The following is a 23,990-nucleotide window of genomic DNA, read 5'->3' as shown; positions in this document are numbered from 1 at the left end:
TGACTGAAAGCTTTCAGCAACTGGCATTTATTATCAAAGTCATACCATATACACATCTGTAATGTCAACAAGATGCCACAACTACAAAAAAGATTGTGCACATTGCAGTTTCAATGCAAAACAGTAAAATGGAAATCCATTTGTTAAAAAAAGTAATTAAAATTACTCCAGAAAGCAACTGAATTTTTGTAATGTCTTCACATCCAGTCAAATTAAAATGGTTAACAAGAAAAATACAAATTCAAAAGATCTGGTATCAGTGTTTAAAAATGCAACTAATTTAAGCATTTCTATCAATTCGCACATCAATTTCCCTGCCACGAAGCTGTATCCCATTCATCATCCGGCAAGCTCTCTCAGCCACTTCTGGGGACTCAAATCTAACGACACCACAACCTTTGGACTTCCCATTCTCCATCTTGATGTCTGCATACAGCACGTGACCTGCAAAAAAAGGGTTTGTGTTTAGCGTATTGAAATCAGTGCATGAAGCTCAATACCTAACCAGGTTCCTACTTGAAATGATCTTGTGATTAAGACTCTGAAAGATCTCCAATAGAGCATTCCAAATACAGTGATAAAAAGATGTACATTTAGAACATATTTTGGAGTCAAATGCAGCAGAAACATTTCAGGTGTGATTGACCATACTTTTATATAAAGGATTGTTCTCAAAATTAAACATGTGCCTCACTTAACATATTTGTTTGGAATCTGTTTCTTTCCACTGAGCCACCCCTTTCAAGCATTTCCCAGTTTTAAGAAGATGCAGCTTGACACTCAGTTTTGAGAGAGCCAGACAAGACTTGTCCCCCTTTTTAAGGAGTTTACAGGAAGGGTGCATTGATGCTCCTCTCTATTTTGTACTGAAGGCCACAGTGCAGTATTACTGTTATTCACTGATGGAACGAACAAGGAGTCAGCATGTGGGACTAACTATAGGTAAGTAAAACTCAAACTCGTCAAACAGCTTCATATCTGGCATCCCCCTCCCCAGATATCCCTACAAAGCCATTCCAGCAAAAATACATGAGCCACATCATTGTAAGATTAATCTGTTGGATCGATCTACCCACATCCAGAAATCCTTATGTTGGGGACGCACTTGGTATAACCCAGGTAATTCGGGAGAATGGAAGGCCATGAGAGCCGATGAAGTTCTCTTGTTCTGAGCCATAGTGTACCAGCTCCTCCATTTTGAGTTTTACTCCTCCATGTTTGACCTCAGGTTGCCCTTGTTGGGAGGGGCTACTTCTACTCCCTCAGTTGCTGGACAGATTTAACCTTTAAGTGGGAAACTGAACTGTTACTAGGCAGACTTAGCCTTGGGTGGGGACTGTGTGAGTGACAGATCATGTTATGTGTATCAGTTTTGGTTCCAGTATAAATAGTTAGGTAAGCTGTTTGTTTGGCACGCTTGATCTGAGTCGTGTGTGGCTCCAGGTGTCTTATTTGAGCTCAAATAAAGTTTGGTTACTTCTCCACCCTGGTGTGTTTAATTGGATGTGAAGCACACCGGGCAACGGACCCAACCGTTGCCACCCTCGGGCACTCTGTGCCGGCAACACTTACAGCACAGCAGGGAAAATACATGACAATTAACTGAATGATTCTAAACTTAATTTGTGTTCTGAAATATTTCTACATGGAAGGCATATCATCTGTGCCAGCAGTTCTCAATCTTTTCCATACTTTTCCTCTGCATAATAAGAGGAAGAATTTCTGAATCTGCCTCCCATCTGGTCCAAAAGACAAGTCCTTCTGGACCTACTTGAGACCTGCCACCCTCTCCCATGTTGAGACCCCATGATGTACATAATGAACACTTGTAAATGAAGCCATTTCCTCCTCTCACTTTAGTGTTACATTACTGGAGATGATTTAAAGATTAAAGGAATTCAGTTAGATTTCAATTTAATCTTTTATTGGATGAATCTGGTAAGACACAGGACTAGAGTTTTAAAGTGAAGAAGAGTCATGGAATGTTGGCATTAACCTATAACCAGCAAGTGGAATTCTGGGCTCATGGCTCAATGTTACAGAAGAAAGTCTCTATTTTAGTAGGGCATATTTACACTACAGTTTTGCATTAAAGGAGTACTTAGAATTGTCTGATCTATTCAACTCCTGTAAGAAACAATTATTTACAGTTACTGGTAGGGATGGGATTACTAGAAAGCCTGACGTACCCAGGCTGTCTCCAACTATTGCAGGAAAGATGTACAATTACTGCGTATTACTTTTGGAGGAAAGCACAATTATTGGGAAGGATAAAAACCTGACAGTTGAGGACTGTGTAAGTTTTTGCTAATATCTAATATTTTCCTAGGTTTGTAGGAAGTTTTGGTTAAGTAGTACAGGCAGCAGTTTAAGTTATCAAATTCTCTGAATCATGTGTTACATAATGATTTTGTCCTACAGTAAGGTTGTGTGGAGGTTCTTCAGTAGTATAAAGTAACTTACCACACTCATTAAATTTGTCCTTCAGCATTTTCCATGTGAAATCAAAAGGAAGCTGGAGAAAGAAAGCAGTCACTCACTGAGTATCTGTTCCATGGTTTATCAATATAATAATTAAGAGTTGCTAGCACCGAAGTATAACACACATGGAACACACAGCATTGTACTGTCCGCACTTACCAGTGTGGAGGGTTGTGTGTCCAGTTAGTACCAATTAAATGAAAGATTTTTCTACTCAGACCTTCTATAAAACTGTTCCCTGTGCAGCATTAATACATTTGATGGAGACTACACAAATACTTAGTCTAACTGAAGCCATCAAAACATGCAACTTAGTCCTGGCATTTCTTCACCCTCTAAGCACCAACACAAGAGTTTTGTGCAGTTATCTAGATTATGGAAGTGTTACTCACATTTCTCACAAATATCTGGCAGGCTTTTCTGGCCACCCCAGCTGCAGGTCCTCCAGTTCCTCCAAGAGTGCCTGCAAAACTGCCTGCGAAGTTCCCACGCTCCATGTCCATTGTTCTTTCAAAACTGCTTCCCATTGCAAGTCCCATCCGATCTATACCTGCCCCCATTCCCTGCCCCATGGTAGGCCCCATTCTCTCCATATTAGTGGCCCCCATACGATCCAATCCCATTCTGTCCATACTAGTGGCCCCCATGCGATCCAATCCCATTCTGTCCATACTAGTGGCCCCCATGCGATCTAGCCCAGTTGGCATTCTATCTATAACTTGACCCATTCCAGTTCCCATTCCAGCAGGTACCATACGATCCATACTTAGACCCATCCTATCCATGCCAGAACCCATGCGATCTACTCCTGAGCCCATTCTGTCCATAGTTGTACTAACACGATCAATAGCAGTACCCATTCTATCAATACCAAAACCTATTCCAGAACCCATTCTTTCTATACCAGAACCCATTCGCTCAATGGTTGGGCCCATTCTGTCAATGCTAGAAGCTATGTGGTCTATGCCCAGAGGGGCCATTCGATCAATTCCTGGGGCCATTCGATCTACATTAGAACCCATGCGATCCAAAACAAGACCCATTCTATCTATTTCAGACCCTACTCTCTCCATCCCATGTCCCATCCCAGAAGGTATTCTTTCTATTCCCGCACCCAGACGATCAATGCCGGGTGCCATCCTCTCAATTCCAGGAATGCTGGCACTTCCACCTAGAACACAATACATTGAGACTTCATTATTTGTAATCATGTGAAGAGGATATTAAATTTTATGCACCTGGATATTCTTGATGTTTGAAACTGTACAATTTGTTAGTGTCCTGTGCATTCCCTAGTTGCAGATTCTGAAGCAGAACTGTGCTTGAGAACCTAGATTTTTTTTTAAATGAGAAGTCAAGTTTCTAGCCCTTACACATAGCGCTTTCAAATGTGAACCAAGTGTTAAAGAGATGCAGTGTTTGAAGCCGTTTGCAAATTCAAGAGAACAGTTGTTGGATTTGTGTTCACAGCTCACATCAACAACTTAAGTGTAACTTCAGCTGTCAAAACATAAGCCTGCTCAAGCACTAGCAGATATTGGGGTTGGGCAGTGAGGTAGCTAGTTGCTGGGAGTAGAATGAGTTCAAGACCCTTCTCCCAAAAGGATCGGAATAGACTCTGCTCCTGCCAGCCAGAAGTGGTAAACAGATGCAAGCCAATAGTTTTAGCTTTCTCCTGGGTGCCAAAATCCAACAGATTCCAGTGCAAGTATTCACTGCCAAGGCAAAAGCATGCAGTATATTTAGCTTTTTAATGTGGAGAGAAGAAAAACTTAACTTAACAATTGTTTGACTTTTGGCAACTGTCTGAGCAGGATTAGGCACTCTGCGCATTTGTGAGAGCATACTGCCATCTATTGAGCAACTGTAGCTTAACATATGGTATTTGTACTGCTTACAGCGAACATCTTCAGCTCATGCCTAGGAAGTAGTCTCAGCTAGCAGGTGTGTTTGATTACGAAGGGATAAGCTCATGGTATTTAAATGTTGCATGCTCATTTGTATCTTAAGACAAATTTGAACCCGACTGTGGCTCAAAGGGGAAAAAAAGGCATGTTTGCACTCAGGCTCATTTACAACTTCCCAATATTTCTGAAGAATGATTATGTTGAAGAACGAGATGCTGATGTACTCTGACATTTTTGCAAACAGTGCTGGCATTATAGTACACCACAAAATTTAAACAGTAATAAATGGGCCTGAAGTTTATTTGGTCTTTCTTTCTGGGCCTGAGGTGCAAATGTGGTACAGATAGCACAATGTGCCAGGGAATGGTTCTCCCTGAATCATTTTAGACATCCGATATGTGCATGAGATGCCAGCTGCACCGCTTGAACTAGTGTTTCTTCACACTGGGATCGTGCATACTGAACAATAAAGCTGCCTTTAAATTTACGATCCAGTCTAAATCTAAACTAAACTTATTCTAAAAACTATTAACTATAAAATTTCAACTAACATAAGCTAAGGTAAAGGCAGTACATAAGTGGATCAGAGTGGTTCACATCCTTTCACTGATGTTTAAAAGCTACCTGCTAACCACATGAACTAATTTAAAATGAAGGTTGGTTACTTGTAACCAGAGTTCTCTGACAGCAGAAAAATTAGGGTATTTTACATTTGGACTCGACAGGGACAGGGAACGGGTGAGGGGGTGTGAATATGCAGAGTCCCTCTCAGAGAACTCCAGTTACAAGTAACCTCTCAATTTCTTCAAGTGTCCTCTGCATATTCCCACTCTTGGGACAGCCTGGCAGCAACAAAGTAAATTGGATGGAGCGATGTGGAGTTCTACTTGCAGAAGGATTAGAGTACCGTTTTACTACGCTGGGATCGGATGCCATATCCAATGCATATGTTATGTTATGAAACTGTGAAATGATTTCCACATACTAGCTCTGTATATCTCAAAATAATGGGAATGTATTTGTTTAAAAAAATGTAGATTTTACTAGAGCCATAACAATGAGCTCTAAATGGACTAGGATGGACCCTCAAAAATCTCATTGTTATATCATTAGAAAATACAGAACGTTTGTCCATGTGAGGATGGAAAGCTGATACCGCTACTAAGTGAGAATTGCCAAACTCTGATGTTTTAGGTGCAGTTAAGTTATCCAGGAGATGCTGAACTGAGGACTGCACTGGCAAAAGATAGAAAAAACACTTCCACTTCAACATGGAGGACTTTCTACTATTCAACAAGTCATCTGCTTGGAACAAGTTCACAGACTCATCTAGGATTTAGCCATAGAGTGTCCAGGCTGTTAATGTTCCTGCCCATAGGTTTGGGTGCAAGAGCTGACTGTGATCTTGTGAGATTAAGTTTAGGTCCAATGGAAACAAAATCAGAGCCTCCAGTGACAGATCCAGGGGAGTGGGGAACCAGTGCTGCCGGGGCCACTCTGAGGCTATTAACATAGACGGCATGATCCAGTTTGACCTTTAGCAACACTGTAAGAGTGGAATTGGGAAAGCATAGTAAGGTTTATCCAGGGTATCAGGAAAGTGTCTGATGAAAATGGGACTGCCACCTGGTAGATAGAAAATTGATGGCATTTCCTGTTGGGTTTTGGTTGCAAGTAAACCTATATGAGGATTCTTCTTCTCTGGAAAATGCATCTGGCTACATCTGGTCCAAAAGACCACTTATGGCGGACTCGTAAATGATCCACTTTGGCAGTCTGCCTGTTCATTCTGTGCCCTGGAAGGTAAGAGGCTTCAAGAATGATTGAACTGGTGCTCCAATATTCCATTTCTGACTTGCCTCGACACAGTGGGGAAGAGCAAGCTCTTCCCTGCCTGCTGAAGTAAAAGATTGCCACTGTGTTGTCAGAGAACAGACTTTTCCATGGTCCCTGCTGCTGATATATAGAGCGAGGTCCCCTTGCGGGACATAAAACCTGAGTATGGAGGGGAACAGATGAGCCGCTCACCCCAGGGCAGACATGTCCATCAGCAAAGATTGAGGGCGGACAAAGGCAACACCTGCACAAACACTGACTAGGTTTGTTCACCAGTCTAGAGAAGTCAATACTCAAGAGGGCACATTTAGCAGAGAGTTCTGATGTTGAAGATTTGATGAATAAACAGAGGTCAGACAGCTCTGAAGAGTCCTAAGATGTAGGCTGGCACGCTGAACTATGTATGTGTCATATGCCCCAGCGCCTCAGACAGTTTTGAGCTGTTGCTGGTAAGCACTGAGATCAGCAACAAGAAATCGAACCGTTTGGAACCTTATATCGGGAAGGAAAGCTCTGGCCTGAGTAGAGTCTAGCACTGCTCCTATGAACTCTATCCTCTTATCTGGGCAAAGTAGCTTTTTCTAAGTCGATCAGTGGATCCAGGGTTTTACAAATTGACTAAATGAGAGAGACTTGACAGTACCTGAACCCTGGACTGGCCTCTGACTAGCCAGTCATCCAGGGCAGGGTAGACTTGTACTCTGAGACTCCTCAGAAAAGCAGCTACCACTGTCATACTTTCCTAAAAACTCAACAAGCTGCTGACAGGCCAAAAGTAGCACGGTGAACAGATAATGAGAGCGGTCTTAGGTGGTAAGGAGGAAGTATAGTGGCTCTTTATACCAGCACATAATGGTGTGCAGCAGCAGAGAGCACTTTAGTCAGGCCAACAGGTACCACTGAGGGAAAAATTCCCTATGACTGACTGTGTGCAGAATGCACTCATGTAATCACTTGAAGAACCACTCAGTCTGGATACCTCCCATACAGCTCATGAGAACACTTAGGCCTGGTCTACACTAGCCTGGTATTTCGGAATTAGCCGAGTTATTTCAGAAAGAAAAAGATCTTGTCCACATGACCAAACTTTTTTTTCCAATTTAAAGGGCTCTTTAATTCGATTTCTGTTCTCCACCTCAGCAAGTGGAGTAGTGCTTGAATCGAGATCGTAATCCTGGGTTAAAAGTATTGTGGACGTAATTCAACGTTATTGGCCTCCGGGAGCTATCCCAGGATGCTCCCTTGCGACCGCTCTGATCAACACTCTCAACTCCAATGCACTAGGAAGGTGGGCAGGAAAAGCCCCAGGAACTTTTGAATTTCATTTCCTGTTTGGTCACCATCAGCACAGTCCACCATCACAGGAGATCTCACAGTCCCAGATTCGAAGATGAGCCCCAGCATGGTCCAAACGTGAGGTACTAGATTTCATCACATGCTGGGGAGATGAGTCTGTTATGGCAGAACTATGTTCCAAAAAGAGGAACGCAAATACCTACGCTAAAGTCTCCGGGGCCTTGATGGAAAGAGGCTACTCCAGGGACACAGAGCAGTGTTGTACAAAAAATCACGGAGCTCAGGCAAGCATACCAAAAAGCCAGGGAGGCAAACAGGAGCTCTGGGTCACAGCCCCATACATTGCACTTTTACCATGAGCTGCATGCAAGGGGGGGGGTGATGCCACCACTACCCCACCACTGTCTGTGGACACCTGCAAGGGAGGAATTGCACGGAGAGAGAAGGAAGAGACATTGGAAGACGAAGGAGGAGGAGGAGGAGGATAGTGCACAGGGAGCAAGTGGGGAATCCGTTCTCCCCCTCACCCCCCACCAGGATCCAATAGCCTCCCCTCACTCCCAAGGCGGGCTCCTGTTCCATGACCCTGGAGGTACTTCTGGTGAATGAGAGCCTGATCGGAGCCACGCGGTGGGGGAAACCCAGCCATGCTGGGTTGTTCGCATTTAGAGTAAATGGCTCATCCCTGCTCTGAGCCTGATCGGAGCCGGGCGGGGGGTGGTTGTGTGCAGTGGTCATCCCAGACAGCCTGCAGGCCAGGCCCTCCTTTTATATGGCAAATCCACCAGGCATTGCTTGCTATGGGAAAGGGGGCCCAGCCATTTGAAACCATCTAAATGAATGTAGAAGAAGCAGAACCCTGCGTGCCCCTAGGGGCTGCCTGCAAGATGAATTCTGTTGCCTGGCTGTGTGTGATGGCTTACTCACACCAAAGTGCCCCCTTTGTTCTCTGCAGTGTATTTTTTAAAATACTACCCTCCCTTTTTCTCCTCCCGCAGGTGCAAATGTTTCAACACGGCCTCCATCTACTCCATCCCAGAGGCTGGTCCAGGTTAGAAGGCGGAAAAAATGAACTTGGCACTGATAGGGCCCAGCTGAATGCATAGAGGCAAACAATTGCAGAGTCCAATAAAGCATTACAGGAACATGAAGAGAGGAGGGGCATGCGATGAGAGCAGGCAGGACACTATAGTCAAGCTCATGGGGGAGCAAACTGACATGCTCCGCTGTATGGTGGATCTAATGCGGGAAAGGCAGCAAGACCACAGACTGCCACTGCAGCCCCTGTATAATCAAACTCCTCCTCCCCAAGTTCCATAACCTCCTCACCCACACGGCCAAGAACACGAGGGGGGAGGCTACGGGGACCCACACACTCAACCCGAGAATTGCCCAAGCACCAGAAAGCTGGCATATGCGAGCTTTTGATTTGGTTTCTCGACTTGTTTTTCCCTCCTCCTCCACCCCCCTAACCCAATCCCCCACCCCTAGTCTACCTTCTAATTTCTCTCAATGCGCTATGCATCAAATAATAAAGAACAGTTTTTAAAACATATTTCCTTTCATATATATATATATATATATATATATATATATATATATATATATATATATATATATATATATATATATGGCGAGGGTAACTTAAAGAGAAACAAACAACTGTCACACCGTACCCTGGCCAGTCATGAAACTGGCTTTCAAAGCTTCTGTGATGCGCAGTGTGCCCTGCTGCACTCTTCTAATCACCCTGTTGTCTAGCTGTGTGAAACTGGAGCCAAGCAAGTTGCCTCAACCTCCCACCCCGCCATTAAAGTCTCCCCCTTATGCTCACTGAGATTGTGGAGCACACAACAAGCAGCAATTACAATTGGAATACTGGTTGTGCTGAAATCTAACCAAGCCAGTAAACTGCGCCAGCGCCCTATCAAACATCCAAAAGCACACTCCACCACCATTCTGCACTTGCTCAGCCTATAGTTGAACTGCTCCTTACTACTGTCCAGTCTGCCTGTGTACGGCTTCAGGAGCCATGGCATTAAGGGGTAGGCTGGGTCCCCGAGGATAACTACAGGCATTTCAACATCCCCAACAGCAAATTTTCTGGTCTAGGAAGGAAGTCCCTTCCTGCAGCTGTTCAAACAGAACAGAGTTCCTGAAGATGTGAGCGTCATGCACTTTTCCCGGCCATCCCATGTTGATGTTGGTGAAATGTCCCTTGTGATCCACCAGTGCTTGCAGCACCATGGAAAAGTACCCCTTGTGGTTTATGTACTGGCTGCCACGGTGTGCCGGGGCCAAGATTGGGATATGCGTTCCGTCTCTCGCCCCGCCGCAGATAGGGAACCCCAGTGCATTAATGCCATCCACAGTGGTCTGCACATTTCCCAAAGTCACTACCCTTGATAGCAGCTGCTCAAAGACTGTGTTGGCTACTTGCAGCACAGCAGCCCCTACAGTAGATTTGCCCACTCCAAACTGATTCCCGACTGACCAGTAGCTGTCGGGCGTTGCAAGCTTCCACAGTGCTATGGCCACTCGCTTCTCAATGGTGAGGGCTGCTCTCATTTTGGTGTGTTTGTGCTTCAGGGCAGGGGACAGCACGTCACAAAGTTCCATGGAAGTGGCCCTACGCATACAAGTTTCACAACCACGGGGAATCATCCCAGACCTGTGACACTATGTGGTCCCACCAGTCTGTGCTTGTTTCCCGGGCCCAGAGTCGGCATTCCACGGGATGAACTTGGCCCAATGTCACCATGATCTCCCAATCACCACATGCCGTGCATCTAGGAACGTCTGTGTCCATGTCCTCATCAATATAGTAATCACACTGTCGCTTCCTCGTCCGGTTTTGCAGGTACTGAACATACTGCTGGATAATGCGTGAGGTATTTACAATGGTCAAAACCACAGCAGAGATCTGAGCGGGCTCCATGTTTGCCGCACAATGGCGCCTGTACGAGTAATCCTTGAAAAAGGGCACGAAATGAGCGGTTCGGTTCAAGATGGCCAATAAAAGGTGGTAAATGGTTATCTTCTGTAGCTTCCATGGGAGCCCAGGACAGCTTCCGCCGCTTTCTGTGCGACTCTGTTCACGATGGCCGAGAAACAGCAGGGAATTGTTGCCTTCTGTAGCTTCCATGGGAGCCCAGGACCAACAACATGGAAGAAGTGGCGGAAAAGTCTGCTGGCAGCATGGCATCTGCCATAGCTTTCACGGAGGGAGGAGTGAGTGACAGCACGCACCCAGAAAAACCCACGAGAATGTTTCTGCCCCATCATGCATTGGGAGCTTAATCCACAATTCCAATGGGTGCAGAGACTGCGGGAACTGTGGGATAGCTACCACAGTGCAACACTCGCCATTTGATGCTAGCCTCGATACTGTGGACGCACTCCGCCGAATTCATGCACTTTAGTGGGGACACAACATCGAATATATGAACTTGATTCAGGAAATTCGAATAAAATAACTTCGAATTAATTTCGTACTGTAGATGTACCCTTAGTTTCTCAAAAGGCATGGTTTCAAATACATTTTAGGGAGTACACTAAATTTTAGTCGAAGTTGCAACTAGATTCTCATACCACAGCAGAAGAGATTATTCCCAACATTACTTGTCACTATTGTGAGCACAATTCAGATGAATAGCCCATAGCACAAATACAGCCTTCGTTTGCTTACCTATTCCCCTGTCCAGGGTGTCTCCAAAACTACGAGACATTCCCATCTCATTTCTTCCAAAGTCTCTGTCAAATCCTCCACCCATTGCACGATCCATCTCTGCAGAAAGTATTAATTTAGTATATTTCCAGGGCAACTTAGACATTTTGAAGAGAACATGTTTCACAGTTCACCTCCTAAAATATTACAAGAGACAAGTGTTTTGCCATGTACTGCTTCTTAGAGGTATAGACCCCCCTACTCGTGGAGTTTTGTTTGCTTGCTTTTACATACACACACACACACACACACACAGAAATTTCAGATCCTTGCACTTCCTTTTCCTAGTGGATCTTGGCAAGGTGTGTGGAGGACATGTATCTATGGATTACATTGGACTAACTCAAGATCCTGCTCTGTCCCTTAACAGAACATCAACACTCCTCTCTCAACCTACTTACGATGAGGAGGGAGCCAGACCTTTTCAGGTACAACTGTAATATCACTCTATCCAGGTCATCTCAAGAGCTAGCAAAGATTTCCTCAAAGTTAGGATTTCAGTGTTAGAAAGCTGTCAGGAAAAGCTCTGGAAATTTTAGGCTGTTTCATACCCCATAAGAGCAAACAAGTGTTTATTTTTAAGTGTGACTCTGCAAGGGAAAGATTGATTGTGATCGTTTTTGCTTCCTCATGATGAATAAAAAAAGGCTGAGTCAGTTCTCAAAACTCAAGGGTTTCCCTAATTTTATTTACATGTGAAGGTAAGGTCTTATCCATCCCAGAAGACTAGGGAACTGAGTAAAAAGGGCTATCACAAGTGAAACCTGAGCGGGGAAAGGAATTTTTAATCATGGTGGTTGGAACTGTTTGTTGGCATCTTTAACTGAAATGTTTAACAAGTGGAAAAATGAGATTTGTTGAATATGCGTCACTCCCATTCCAACAAGAAAAGATTGAGAAAACTCCAGTTTTTTCCAGGGAGACCTACAACAAAAGTTAAACTTGACACTGCTGTTACGGCTAGTGGTAAAAACAAGCAAAAAAATAAAGCTTTCAGGTTCTCTTTACACAATATAAAGGAAATGTCTTCTTTTCCTTTCTTTCGTAGGTAGCCTTACAGCATACAATGCTCCAACAGGATTGCATCATTACTCATCCAATTAGACCATCCAAATTTGAAAAGTTCCATGACAAGACATTTACTGAGGCTGGGGGTCTATAATGTAGGAATCATTGCCTCACCACTCATTCTGCCCATATTCATTCCAGACGGAAAGCGACCCAGGTTGTCTATGCCACCAAAAGGACCCTCCATTCCTGAAACAAATTATAGTATCTCTAAGATAAAGGTGACATTAAAAAGAGCATTTCAAATAAGTCACCACACTAGATCAGAATGTGTTATTCCACCTATTTACTCTTTGGTAATATTGCTAGGAATATTCTAGGAAAAGCAGCCACATGTAAAATGCCATCAAAATGGTACACCTTGGAGGCATAAGAAAATGTTTACAAAATTAAAATCATCATTAACAAGAAATTCCTTGTAATGGAACTGTTCAGTTTAGTCTCAAGATGGAATATGGCCACAAGCCCATGCTCTAACTTTTGTAAATATCCAGCAGCAGTTAAGAGTCAAAGCTGGTTAACATCTTGATTTATATTTCATCTGAAAATCTCACCCCTCCAGGAGCACAATACCTATTAGCACAACATATGGTAATTTATTACTGCTTTAAAAACAAGGGTCACTACTGACTCAGTGACTGTTTCCAAGTAAACAAATGCTTATCTTGGCATTATTCTTCCTAAATTAAGGTATTTCCAGGGAGATGTCAGCCTACATAAATGATAGCTAATACCAAAGACAGATAAAGATACATCTATATATGAAAAAGCTATTTGCACTTCAGAAATGCATATACAGTAGCTTACCTCCCATTTTATTTATTCCAAAGCCCATGCCTTCCATTCCCATTCCTCAAAATAAAAAAAGAAAGCTTTATTTAGAGATGGAATTACACATGAAGACAATCAGTCTGATGTTTCAGCTCCTCAAGTTACTTTGCAGGAATGCAGACTTAGATTTTGTTTTAAAAGCTTATACTGAGAAAAGCAGTGAACGAGCGGATCTACTAACAAGAGCTCTTTGGGGAGAAAATGACATGGAATCCTTTCTAAAAGGACAAAACAGCAGAAAAATCATGAGCATACTCAAATTGAAAGTTGTTAGAAATGCAACTTCATAATTGGTTCTTTCACAGTAGCATGTAATGAATCCAGTATTCATTTTCCAGGCAACTTAGAATTATGGATTCTAAATGGAGGTGAAATCATCAGTTACTGATGTTTGGTATTTAGCAGGAAGCCACAAATCACTTACGAATTATGACAATACTTTGAAATGCAACACCTTCAGGTATCTGATTTGGAACTTCTGTGTTCTATTTTGACAAGAAGCATTATAGCTTCAAGTGAAGTGCCACTTCCCTACTGGACATAAAAAGAAAGCCTGACCGAAGCACAAACAATCCCACCTCAGAATATTACCATAGAGGAACACTGATTAGAGGGAACACTGTATCAAGGAGTTAGAGGTCTAAATGTAGATTTCTGAAATCAAAAAGCTTTCCAAACTCATTAAGAAGTTTTCAACAGAAGACTACTTTGAAAGTTTAACATCCCCTTGTACTGTTTGCTCCTAGTGTACAAGAACCAGAAAATGAGACATGTACTAGGCCAGGGGTTCCCAAAATGTGGTATATGTACCATGGGTGGTATGTGAGCGTGATGTTCCATCTATTCATTTAGAATTTACGGTGGTACGTAAAGTCACTCTAGTTTGGATAATCACGGAGGAAAAACACTTCAGCAGTTTGGATTTTTTGAAGCACGTTTTGGGTTCTCTTTACTGGAATGGAGCAACCCTAGGTCATATGAAAAGCTAGGAAAAAGACTTAATGAAGCACACACACAGTAAGAAGTGTGATTTTCTTACCTCCAGGTCCCATGTTGGGCATTACCATGCCTTTGTTTAAATGATTTGCATCAATAGGCTGTCCTCCTGGTCCTAATCCCATGCCAATGCCACCAAGCCCATCTAGAGAAAAAAGTAATTTTTTGGGGAGAGGAAGAGATGATAGCAAGCTTTGTTCTTAAAGTGATAAAATTTCTATTTTGTTCTGAAGATCTCAGTGGATTCCCACTCTTAGGTCTGTATTTCTAGCACTTGAGTAAGTGGGAACTCTCGAAGCTCTGAAGTTGGATCTGAAATATCGATGATTGGTGGTGCGATACCACCTCTCTACTTCCTCAAGCATCTCCCTCCCAATCTCCATTTAGGTACTTTCAAAGGTCAGCCCTAATGCAAGAGCTGAAAGTCTTCTAAACAGCAAGATGGAAAAAAGAATGAACGTTTACTTCTGGATGATGGAGGATAAGAAATGAGTTAATATAAAAGTTAACACCCCTCCGTTTGAGATCAGTGGCAATCCAGTGGGGAACATCTCATCCTTTTTAGAGTATTGTTCTTGATCACGCAATAGCCAAGGTAAGGAAACAGCCAACTTCCTTCTCACATACAGATGCACTTACTAGGGATTGTAGATGCATCCCTGTGGATCCTTGAATGCTATAGAATCCAAAGCACAAAGCCAGCCTCCTTCCTTTAAGAGGCATAATGTTTCCAGACACCATCTTGACTTTCCTTTGACCCAGAACTGATTGAGGGATCCCCAAACCACAGAGGCTAACCTCTCCTGTTGCCTTGAGTATTAGGGAGTACCTGGAATAAAAGCCCTTCCCCACCTCACCTAGCAATATCAGCTTTATGGCACTCTTTGACAAGGAGGCTTTCCCGCACCATTCCTGCAGTATAGCAAACTGAACTCCTGCAAGCCATAAATTCAAGGTGTCAATTTTAAAGAAACTTACGAGGAAGCTGTTGGGGTCGTTCTGGAGGGAAGAAGTCTCCCTTTGGAAAGGCTCGCTCATCCTGAAAACAATTAAACAGCATTAAATCCCACACGAGATTACTGGCAGCACCTTTTAATGGAACCAACCCTCTGAAAGCTATGACAATTCCTGGCAAACAACGTCCACAACTGTACTATGGACTTACTGCCAAGTACGGAATTCATAAATATGGCCATTTCCTGAAGTTACGTTTTGGGGGATTACCCGAGAAGAGAATTCTCTATGGGCAAGGCACTGGCACTTTAGCCTCCTCAATGCAACTTGAGAAATAGCAATAGGGGAAACTTGGAAATCTGCATTTAGCTACACTAACAATACAAATGCATTTAAATCGTTTAGATGCTTACTGATGGAGTAAATAAAATTATTTTAACCTGCACTAAAGCGTTCTGTTAAAGCAATTGCCGCTGTCCTCAAGAGTGCTCTACAAACAGCAATCCTATCCATAAGACATATGTACCAGTAAACAAAATGTTATTCCAGCTTTGAGTGATGAAACTAGTTCAAAATCCAGATTCATTTGATCCTTTGCCTCGGTTATGCTGCCACACAACCATTCTATGGTAGCTGCTTGTGTTTCCTATGTGTTTAGGCTGGGTTTTGAAGCAGCAGCACGATGGTGCAGAGTTCTGAGTGCTTAATGAGTCTGATGACCTCTCACATTTCATCCTACAAACTAAATGTGACGAAACAATCCTCACAGTTGACCTCCATTTCTCTCCTTGCCTTCCTCTGCCACACCAGATTAACACATTGCTTGGTTCTCAATCTGTGAGTGTTCCATGGACCACAGTTTGAATGCCAGCCATGAGATATCCAACACATGTTCTGATATCACATTACACAGTAAGAGGACTGAATATACTTACCATTTTTACATGCATTGGTCTGTCAAAAAGCAGCTGCCCGTTGAACATTGCTAATACTTAAGTTAAGGATGTTTTTTTCAAAATATTAGTCCAAAAATCTTACTGCTAAAAAGAACTTAAAGTTTGAAGCTGCACTGCTATTAATGTCTGGCAGTGTATCAACCCCACCCCACAGCACGGAGGCTCTTAAGCAAAATAGGCAGCCATGGAATAAATAACTGGTAACTTGTGTATCAGTAACTAGTTAAGAGATAGGACACAAAGGATAGGAATAAATGCTCAGTTTTCATAGAGGCGAGAGATAAATACCAGAGTCCCCCCCACAAGGATCTGTACCGGGACTAGTGCCATTCAACAAATTCATAATTGACCTGGAAAAAGGGGTAAACAGTGAAGTGGCATAGTTTGCAGACAATAAAAAATTACTCAAATCCAATGCTGACTGTGGAGAGTTACAAAGGGATCTCACTGGACTGGGTGACTGGCAATAAATGGCATATTAATTCAATATTGATAAATACAAAGTAATGCACACTGGAAAACAATCCTAACTACACATACAAAATGATGAGGGCTATATTAGCTTTTATGGCTCAAGAAAGATCTTAGAGTCATTGTGGATAGTTTTCTGAAAACACCTGCTTAATGTGCAGCAGAAGTCAAAATGGTTAACAATGTTAGGAACCATTAGGAAATGAATAAAGATGACAGAAAATACTACAATGCCACTACATACATCCATAGTACACCCACACTTTGAATACTGCATGCAGTTCTGACCGTCCCATCTCAAAAAAGATCTTAGAATTGGAAGAGTACAGAGAAGGGCAAAAGTGATTAGAGGTATGGAACAGCTACCATAAGGACAGATTAATACGACTGACTGTTCAGTTCAGAAAAGAGTTGACTATTGGGAGAAAAGACAGACATCTATAAAATCATAAATGTAACGGAGAAAGTCAATAAGGAAGTGTTATTTACCCTTTCACATAAACACAAGAACCCAGGAGCCACCCAATGAAATTGTTTAAAACATAAGGAACTACTTCTTCACACAACACAATCTGTGGAACTCACTGCCGGGGATGTTGTGAAGCACAAAAATATAGCTGGGTTCATAAAGGATAGGTCCATCAATGGCTATAAGCCACGATGTTAAGGAGCATACCACTGCTCTCTGGGTGTCTCTAAACTTCTGACTGCCAGAAGCTGGGACTGGACGACATGAGATGGAACATTCAATAATTGCCCTGTTCCATCCATTCCCTCTGAAGCATTGGTCTGGCCATCCTTGCTCTCCCTCCCTGGAACTTAAAATCCATCAGCTGAAGTTTCAAAGGTATCTTAATCAGTGTTTTTTTGGTTGGGAAAAATTAAGATTATAAACATATTTAATCCTAACCAAAAGAGTCTTTAAGACATTATGACAGGTTCAGAGTGGTAACCGTGTTAGTCTATATCAGCAAAAAGAATGAGGAGTACTTGTGGCACCTTAAATTTGCAAGACATTATGTATCATTAAAAACTATGCATTTGAAAGCCAGAAGACAATTTAAATTTCTCCGAACATCAACTCTACTCCAGAAACTTTAGCAACTTTGCTCAGGCCTGAAACTCAACCTCCAACATGTCCATTTTGACACATGTACCTCTACTATAAGATGCTAGAGTACTTAGTCTTATATGAGCCTCATTCCTGACATATACCCCATTCTCTAATCCACCCTCTCATTGTGAATCAGCTTAAAAACATCATAGCTATCAAATCGTGTGTCTCCCCTTTTATCTGGATGCCTGATTTGGAAGACAGTACTCTGAATGCTCAGCCTTTAACTGAAAAGTTGAATTGTAAAATTCTCTCTTCCTTTATTTGCTACAAATGCTCGCAGAGAAAAAATATGAATAAAAATTTGTTTCCCCTCAGCATCAAGACCATTTGCTTGGCATCTGTGATTATCACATTTATTAGCTGTCTTCCAAGAAAGTGAAAGTAGACAGGACCAGAGTTTACAGTATAAAAAGCAAGTACATTTATAAAGGTCCAGACCTTCATACATCATAAAACAGGGAATGCCACAAACCTTTCTCCCCCAATCTCCCTCTCTGGTCCTCCGTAAAGGGATTTAAAATAAACCCCTCTAGCAAATCTATATTGTGTTTAATTATTAGGTACACCTAAGAGGCAGCTGTGTACATTTCCAGCCAAAGATATGCAATATGTTGTTCCAAAATGGAGCCCCTTTCCAATACATTCTTGTTTCCTCAAGTCAACAGTTTACTTAAGCTAGACAAAAATAAAGTCTCATTTACACCCAGGTTTCTTCACCGGTTTCCTCAGCGTCTATGACCCGGTGCCAATGTATTACCATGAGGCAAGATGATGGTGCTTAATTTCAGTGTGAGAGAGACAGAAGCACTATCAGAGTTTCTTAACTAATGCCAATTCTACTAGTCTGCCATTTGCTTTCATATGAGGAATCAGATGGGACATGATGCACTGGAAGTCTTCTCTGGTACGTAGGAAAACCTCATTTTAAGGGTCTTTGCTTCACTATTGCAGAATTTCTTCAGAAAGGATACATATAGCCTGAACAGCTTCAATAGATTGTTCAAAAGTAACAGTGCCAATTCCACGACTTTTGCCATCTTTGTCTTCTAGTATGTCAGCTCGAACAACCACCCCAGCCATGCTGAACACTTCCTTCAGTTTCTTCCAGCCAACCTTGTAATCCAACTGAAAGAAAAACACACTGTTTGAAACGTTCTGTAATGTTTCTCCCAACAAGTAGCCCCAAATATTGTTTATTGAAAGCTTCCTGAACTAGGTGCTGTAGATTTCAGAATAAATTCAATAATCTTTGCAAAAATGGCAGAAAGTGTTAACTCAAAGATAGTCAGCTATGAAAGTTTCAAACCAGAGCAAAGTGAATACAAGCCGTTCATGCATAGTGAGTACCTTAACTCCAGAAGATTCCCACTGATCAGTATTAGTGATAGAATACCCTTTAACTGAGTTACTGAGTTTTGCTACAGTGTAAGTGCACAGCAAGAAGTATTCTATGATGATAAATAAATAAGATGGAGATATACCTATCTCATAGAACTGGAAGGGACCCTGAAAGGTCATTGAGTCCAGCCCCCTGCCTTCAATAGCAGGACCAAGTATTGATTTTGCCCCAGATCCCTAAATGGCCCCCTCAAGGATTGAACTCACAACCCTGTGTTTAGCAGGCCAATGCTCAAACCACCAAACTATACCTCCCCCAATAAAGTGATATGTTTCTTTATACTGTAATGTAGTAATCTGGAGATTCAATGCAGGTGCAGTATTGAGGTGTCATTATGTGGAATGTGCACTGTTTGGCTGTATGTCACGTGAATACTGCATTTCATCTCAGGCATGATACTGTCACCCCAACTCATGTCAAATATGTAGGCAACATTGTTATAGTCGTGTTGGTCCCAGGATACAAGGTGTGTGTCTTTTATTGGACCAACTTTTGTTGGTGAGAGAGACAAGCTTTCCAGCTTAGACGGAGCTCTTCTTCAGGTCTGGAAATGTACTCAGTGGCACAGCTAAACACAAGGAGGAACAGATTATTTAGAATAAGTAGTTAAAACATTTCAAGGGATCATTCAAGGTGAAGAGGACCCAATAAATGCCTGAACAAATATGTGGGTGAAACCAAACCAAATCACCATGCTCTAGAATGAACTCACACAGGAAAATGATAAAAAAGAAACACCATATTGCCCATGGGGGAACGCTTTTCACAAAGCGATCACTATCTGACCTATTAGTCCACATCTTCAAAGGAAACCTGCACAACACTTTCAAAAGACGAGCCTAGGTCCTTAAATTCATAAATTTGCTAGACCCGAAAAATCAGGGGCTGAAGAGACACTGGTTTTATGGCTTATTACAACAATCTATTTCCAATAACTATATTCCCTCCCCTACCCCCAGTGACTGGAGGGGTGTTAATAGACCATTTCACCTTGAACAGTACTTTGAAATGTGTTTATTACTTATTCTAAATAATCTGTTCCTCCTTGTATTTAGCTGTGACCTTGAGTTTCCCAGACCTCAACAGCTCTCTGTAAGCTCAAAAGTTTGCATCTCTTGCCAAAAGTTGGCCCAATAAAAGATAATACCTTACCCATAATGTCAAGTAGTACTTTCCTCAGCAGGTAGTCCAACTGAAGATGATAGGACTAGTTACAGAGAACACTACTATTAATAGACTACAGTCAGAAGGGACCATCAGGATCATCTAGTCTGATTACTCAAAGTAAGTAAATTTGCCAGAATAAAGCCTGATTCCTGGTAGATTGCTCTCCAAATGAAGAGCAGTACCTAATCCAGTTAAATCCCAAATCTTCTGCCCAGACATCACACCATACTTACATTTGCAACAAATACTGTACTTCCAAGTCTCCCAGCCTGTAAAGCATGGATAATCTCATTGGGTATGTTGGGATTATTGAGAATGCTGGGTGGTATGTTGATCATTCCAGGGCCTCCTGGTCCTGGGCCAATACCCATGCCACCAGCTGCTGCCATGGCCTTCTGCATTGCTCTTCTGGCATGCTCGCCATCAGGATCCTGCAAAACAGTAAGAGTAACATGTTCAGCAAGATGGCAAAATTCACTAAACTCAATATGGACACTACAGAGCCATACTTTACACCCAGTAACACAGGGGGATTTAATGGCAAGACTCCCATGATTCAATAATAAAGTCATCGGTAAAAAGTAAATCAGAAGCCTGTATCAGGCACCACTTCACTGCTTGTTTTTGAAAAAAGTTGAGACGAACAATCTCATGGTGACTCAAGAATCACACTTGAAAACCTCAAACTGAACTGAATATGGGTTTCACTGAAAGCTGTCTGAAGTAGCATGAAGGGCAATAAATGACAGCACATTCCAGATAGCAAGGAGGTAAAACCTACCTACTCAGGTACTTGGGATACAAAATTATAAATGCTCAAATAACCTAGAACATGGGTTAACAGCAAGCTACACGTGCAAAGGATACTAAACAGAGAGCGTGAACACCAGTGTAGATGAATAACAGGGACTCAGAGAGGCATGAAATTAAGATTCAGTACAGAATAGAGGCCCTGTCTAAATGAGTTTCAGCCACTGGAGCAGTTACACCAATACTGTTGTACTGCTGACTGAGCACCTTGTGTAGACAAGCCAAAGAAAGCTTCTACCTGAAGAAAATCCAGAAAAAAATTAACATGGGGGAAAGCCACGATGAAGAAGATCTATATAGGAGACCATGGACAGCAAGTTGTAGATACAAGCTTGTGATACAATATGGAACAAGATAACTAGTGCACACGTAACCCAAAATTACAGGGGCATAGGAAGCTATACACCAGAGGAATAAAATGCAGTACATGCAGAAAAGAATTAACTGGATTGGGGGGACTAGAAAGGTTAATTTGAGAGGAAATACAGTTTTAAAAAACCCAAGACATTCAAAGGCATATAAATGCTCAGTTAAGTCATTTAAATGAATATAATTCTACCTTTAACAGTGACAACTAGAAACAGACAACTTTATCCACTGATTCACCCACCACCCAGGAGATTAAAAGCCAATAAATAGGATTCTTTGGATACCTCTAGAAATTTGTTTCCATACTTTTCAATACAGGGTATTTTTGTAAACTGGTTCCTTAGCTTGTAATTTCCAGACAAGCACTAGTTTGACAACCACAACTATTTAGAGTTTCTGGCAGAGTGGATAAATTCTTGCAACTTTAACTCTGGGTTAAGATATAGTTTTTAAAAAAGTCTTCAAGAGATTCCTCGATAACAGCTCTCTCAACAAACCTTGCAAGCCATGCAGGGACAAACCCCATGGTCTCCCAGACAACCTCCTAGCTCCACATATGGCTCTCTCCCTTCAGGACCCCGCGTTCCTCAAATGGCCTTCCCTTCTTGCTCTTGTTCAAGGCTAGCCACACCCACTCTCATTTGGATTCACTGCCAGTCACTCCACCCATCCACACTCTGAAAAGCATGCAAACTGGAGTAACTAAGTCAATTGAATGAGGGAGGCAACCTAGTGACACAGGATGTGGAAAAAACTACTGTACTCAATGCTTTTTTTGCCTCTGTCTTCACGAACAAGCTCAGCTCCCAGACCACTGCACTGGGCAGCACAGTGTGGGGAGGAGGTGACCAGCCCCTTGTGGAGAAAGTGGTTCACAGCTATTTAGAAAAGCTGGACAAGCACAAGTCCATGGGGCCGGATGCGTTGCATCCAAGGGTGCTAAAGGAGTTAGCGGATATGACTGCAGAGCCATTGGCCATTATCTCTGAAAACTCATGGCGATCGGGGGAGGTCCTACATGACTGGAAAAAGGCTAATGTAGTGCCCATCTTTAAAAAAGGGAAGGAGGACCACCTGAGGAACCACAGGCCAGTCAGCGTCACCTCAGTCCCTGGAAAAATTATGGAGCAGGTCCTCAAGGAATCAATTCTGAAGCACTTAGAGGAGAGGAAAGTGATCAGGAACAGTCAGCATGGATTCACCAAGGGCAAGTCATGCCTGACTAACCTAATTGCCTTCTATGAGGAGATAACTGGCTCTGTGGATGAGGGGAAAGCAGTGGATGTGTTATTCCTCAACTTTAGCAAAGCTTTTGATATGGTCTCCCACAGTATTCTTGCCAGCGAGTTAAAGAAGTATAGGTTGGATGAACGGACTATAAGGTGGATAGAAAGCTGGCTAGATCATCGGGCTCAATGGGTAGTGATTAATGGTTTGATGTCTAGTTGGCAGCTGGTATCAAGCAGACTGCCCCAAGGGTCAGTCCTGGGGCCAGTTTTGTTCAATATCTTCATTAATGATCTGGAGGATGGCGTGTACTGCACCTTCAGCAAGTTTGCAGAGGACACCAAACTGGGAGGAGTGATAGATATGCTGGGAGGGTAGGGATAGCATACAGAGGACCCTAGACAAATTAGAGGACTGGGCCAAAAGAAACCTGATGAGGTTCAACAAGGACAAGTGTAGAATACTGCACTTAGGATGGAAGAAACCCATGCACTGCTACATACTAGGGACCCAGTTGCTAGGCAGCAGTTCTACAGGGGTAGGCAACCTATGGCACACATACTGAAGGCGGCACATGAGCTGATTTTCAGTGGCACTCGCACTGCCTGGGCCCTGGCCACTCGTCTGGGGGGCTCTGCATTTTAGTTTAATTTTAAAGGAAGCTTCTCAAACATTTTAAAAACCTTATTTACTTTACATACAACAATAGTTTAGTTATATATTATAGGCTTACAGAAAGAGACCTTCTAAAACATTAAAATTTATTACTGGCACGCGAAATCTTAAGTTAGAATGAATAAATGAAGACTCGGCACATACATTTCTGAAAGGTTTCCGACCCCTGACCTAGGGGTTACAGTGGACGAGAAGATGGATATTAGTCAGTGTGCCCTTGTTGCCAAGAACGCTAACGGCATTTTGGGCTGTATACGTAAGGGCATTGCCAGCAGATCGAGGCATGATCATTCCCCTCTATTCGACACTGGTGAGGCCTCATCTGGAGTACTGTGTCCAGTTTTGGGTCCCACACTACAAGAAGGATGTGGAAAAACTGGAAAGTCCAGCAGAGGGCAACAAAAATGTAGGGGGCTGGAGCATATGATTTATGAGGAGAGGCTGAGGGAACTGGGCGTATTTAGTCTACTGAAGAGAAGAATGAAGAGAGATTTGATAGCTGCTTTCAACTACTTGAAAATGGGTTCCAAAGAGGATGGATCTAGACTGTTCTCAGTGGTATCAGATGACAGAACGAGGAGTAATGGTCGCAAGTTGCAGTGGGAAAGGCTTGGTTGGATATTAGGAAAAACTTTTTCACTAGGAGGGTGCTTAAGCACTGGAATGGGTTCCCTAGGGAGGTGGTGGAATCTCCTTCCTTAGA

At 42.6% G+C, this 23,990-nt stretch overlaps 1 protein-coding gene across 5 annotated transcripts in view; it reads right to left on the bottom strand.

Moving 5' to 3' along the window:
• The window catches only part of HNRNPM (heterogeneous nuclear ribonucleoprotein M), a 52,587-nt gene continuing 28,597 nt past the window's right edge, over window positions 1-23,990 (bottom strand). For 3 of the 5 annotated variants that reach the window (XM_030540720.1, XM_030540725.1, XM_030540723.1), the window contains 11 exons: window positions 20,440-20,637; window positions 18,612-18,765; window positions 16,032-16,081; window positions 15,121-15,181; window positions 14,186-14,287; window positions 13,123-13,167; window positions 12,430-12,504; window positions 11,209-11,307; window positions 2,874-3,652; window positions 2,464-2,515; window positions 1-444 (listed from right to left, as the gene is read on the bottom strand). In XM_030540720.1, the coding sequence (XP_030396580.1) occupies window positions 281-444; window positions 2,464-2,515; window positions 2,874-3,652; window positions 11,209-11,307; window positions 12,430-12,504; window positions 13,123-13,167; window positions 14,186-14,287; window positions 15,121-15,181; window positions 16,032-16,081; window positions 18,612-18,765; window positions 20,440-20,637 (1,779 nt within the window). In that variant the 3' untranslated portion in view covers window positions 1-280. The remainder of the gene's footprint in view (window positions 445-2,463; window positions 2,516-2,873; window positions 3,653-11,208; window positions 11,308-12,429; window positions 12,505-13,122; window positions 13,168-14,185; window positions 14,288-15,120; window positions 15,182-16,031; window positions 16,082-18,611; window positions 18,766-20,439; window positions 20,638-23,990) is intronic. The other 2 variants (XM_030540721.1, XM_030540722.1) reach the window with 2 other exon arrangements.

Source organism: Gopherus evgoodei, chromosome 22 (assembly GCF_007399415.2).
Source record: "Gopherus evgoodei ecotype Sinaloan lineage chromosome 22, rGopEvg1_v1.p, whole genome shotgun sequence".
Lineage (NCBI taxonomy): Eukaryota > Metazoa > Chordata > Testudines > Testudinidae > Gopherus > Gopherus evgoodei.
This window is presented reverse-complemented; position numbering and strand designations above follow the sequence as displayed.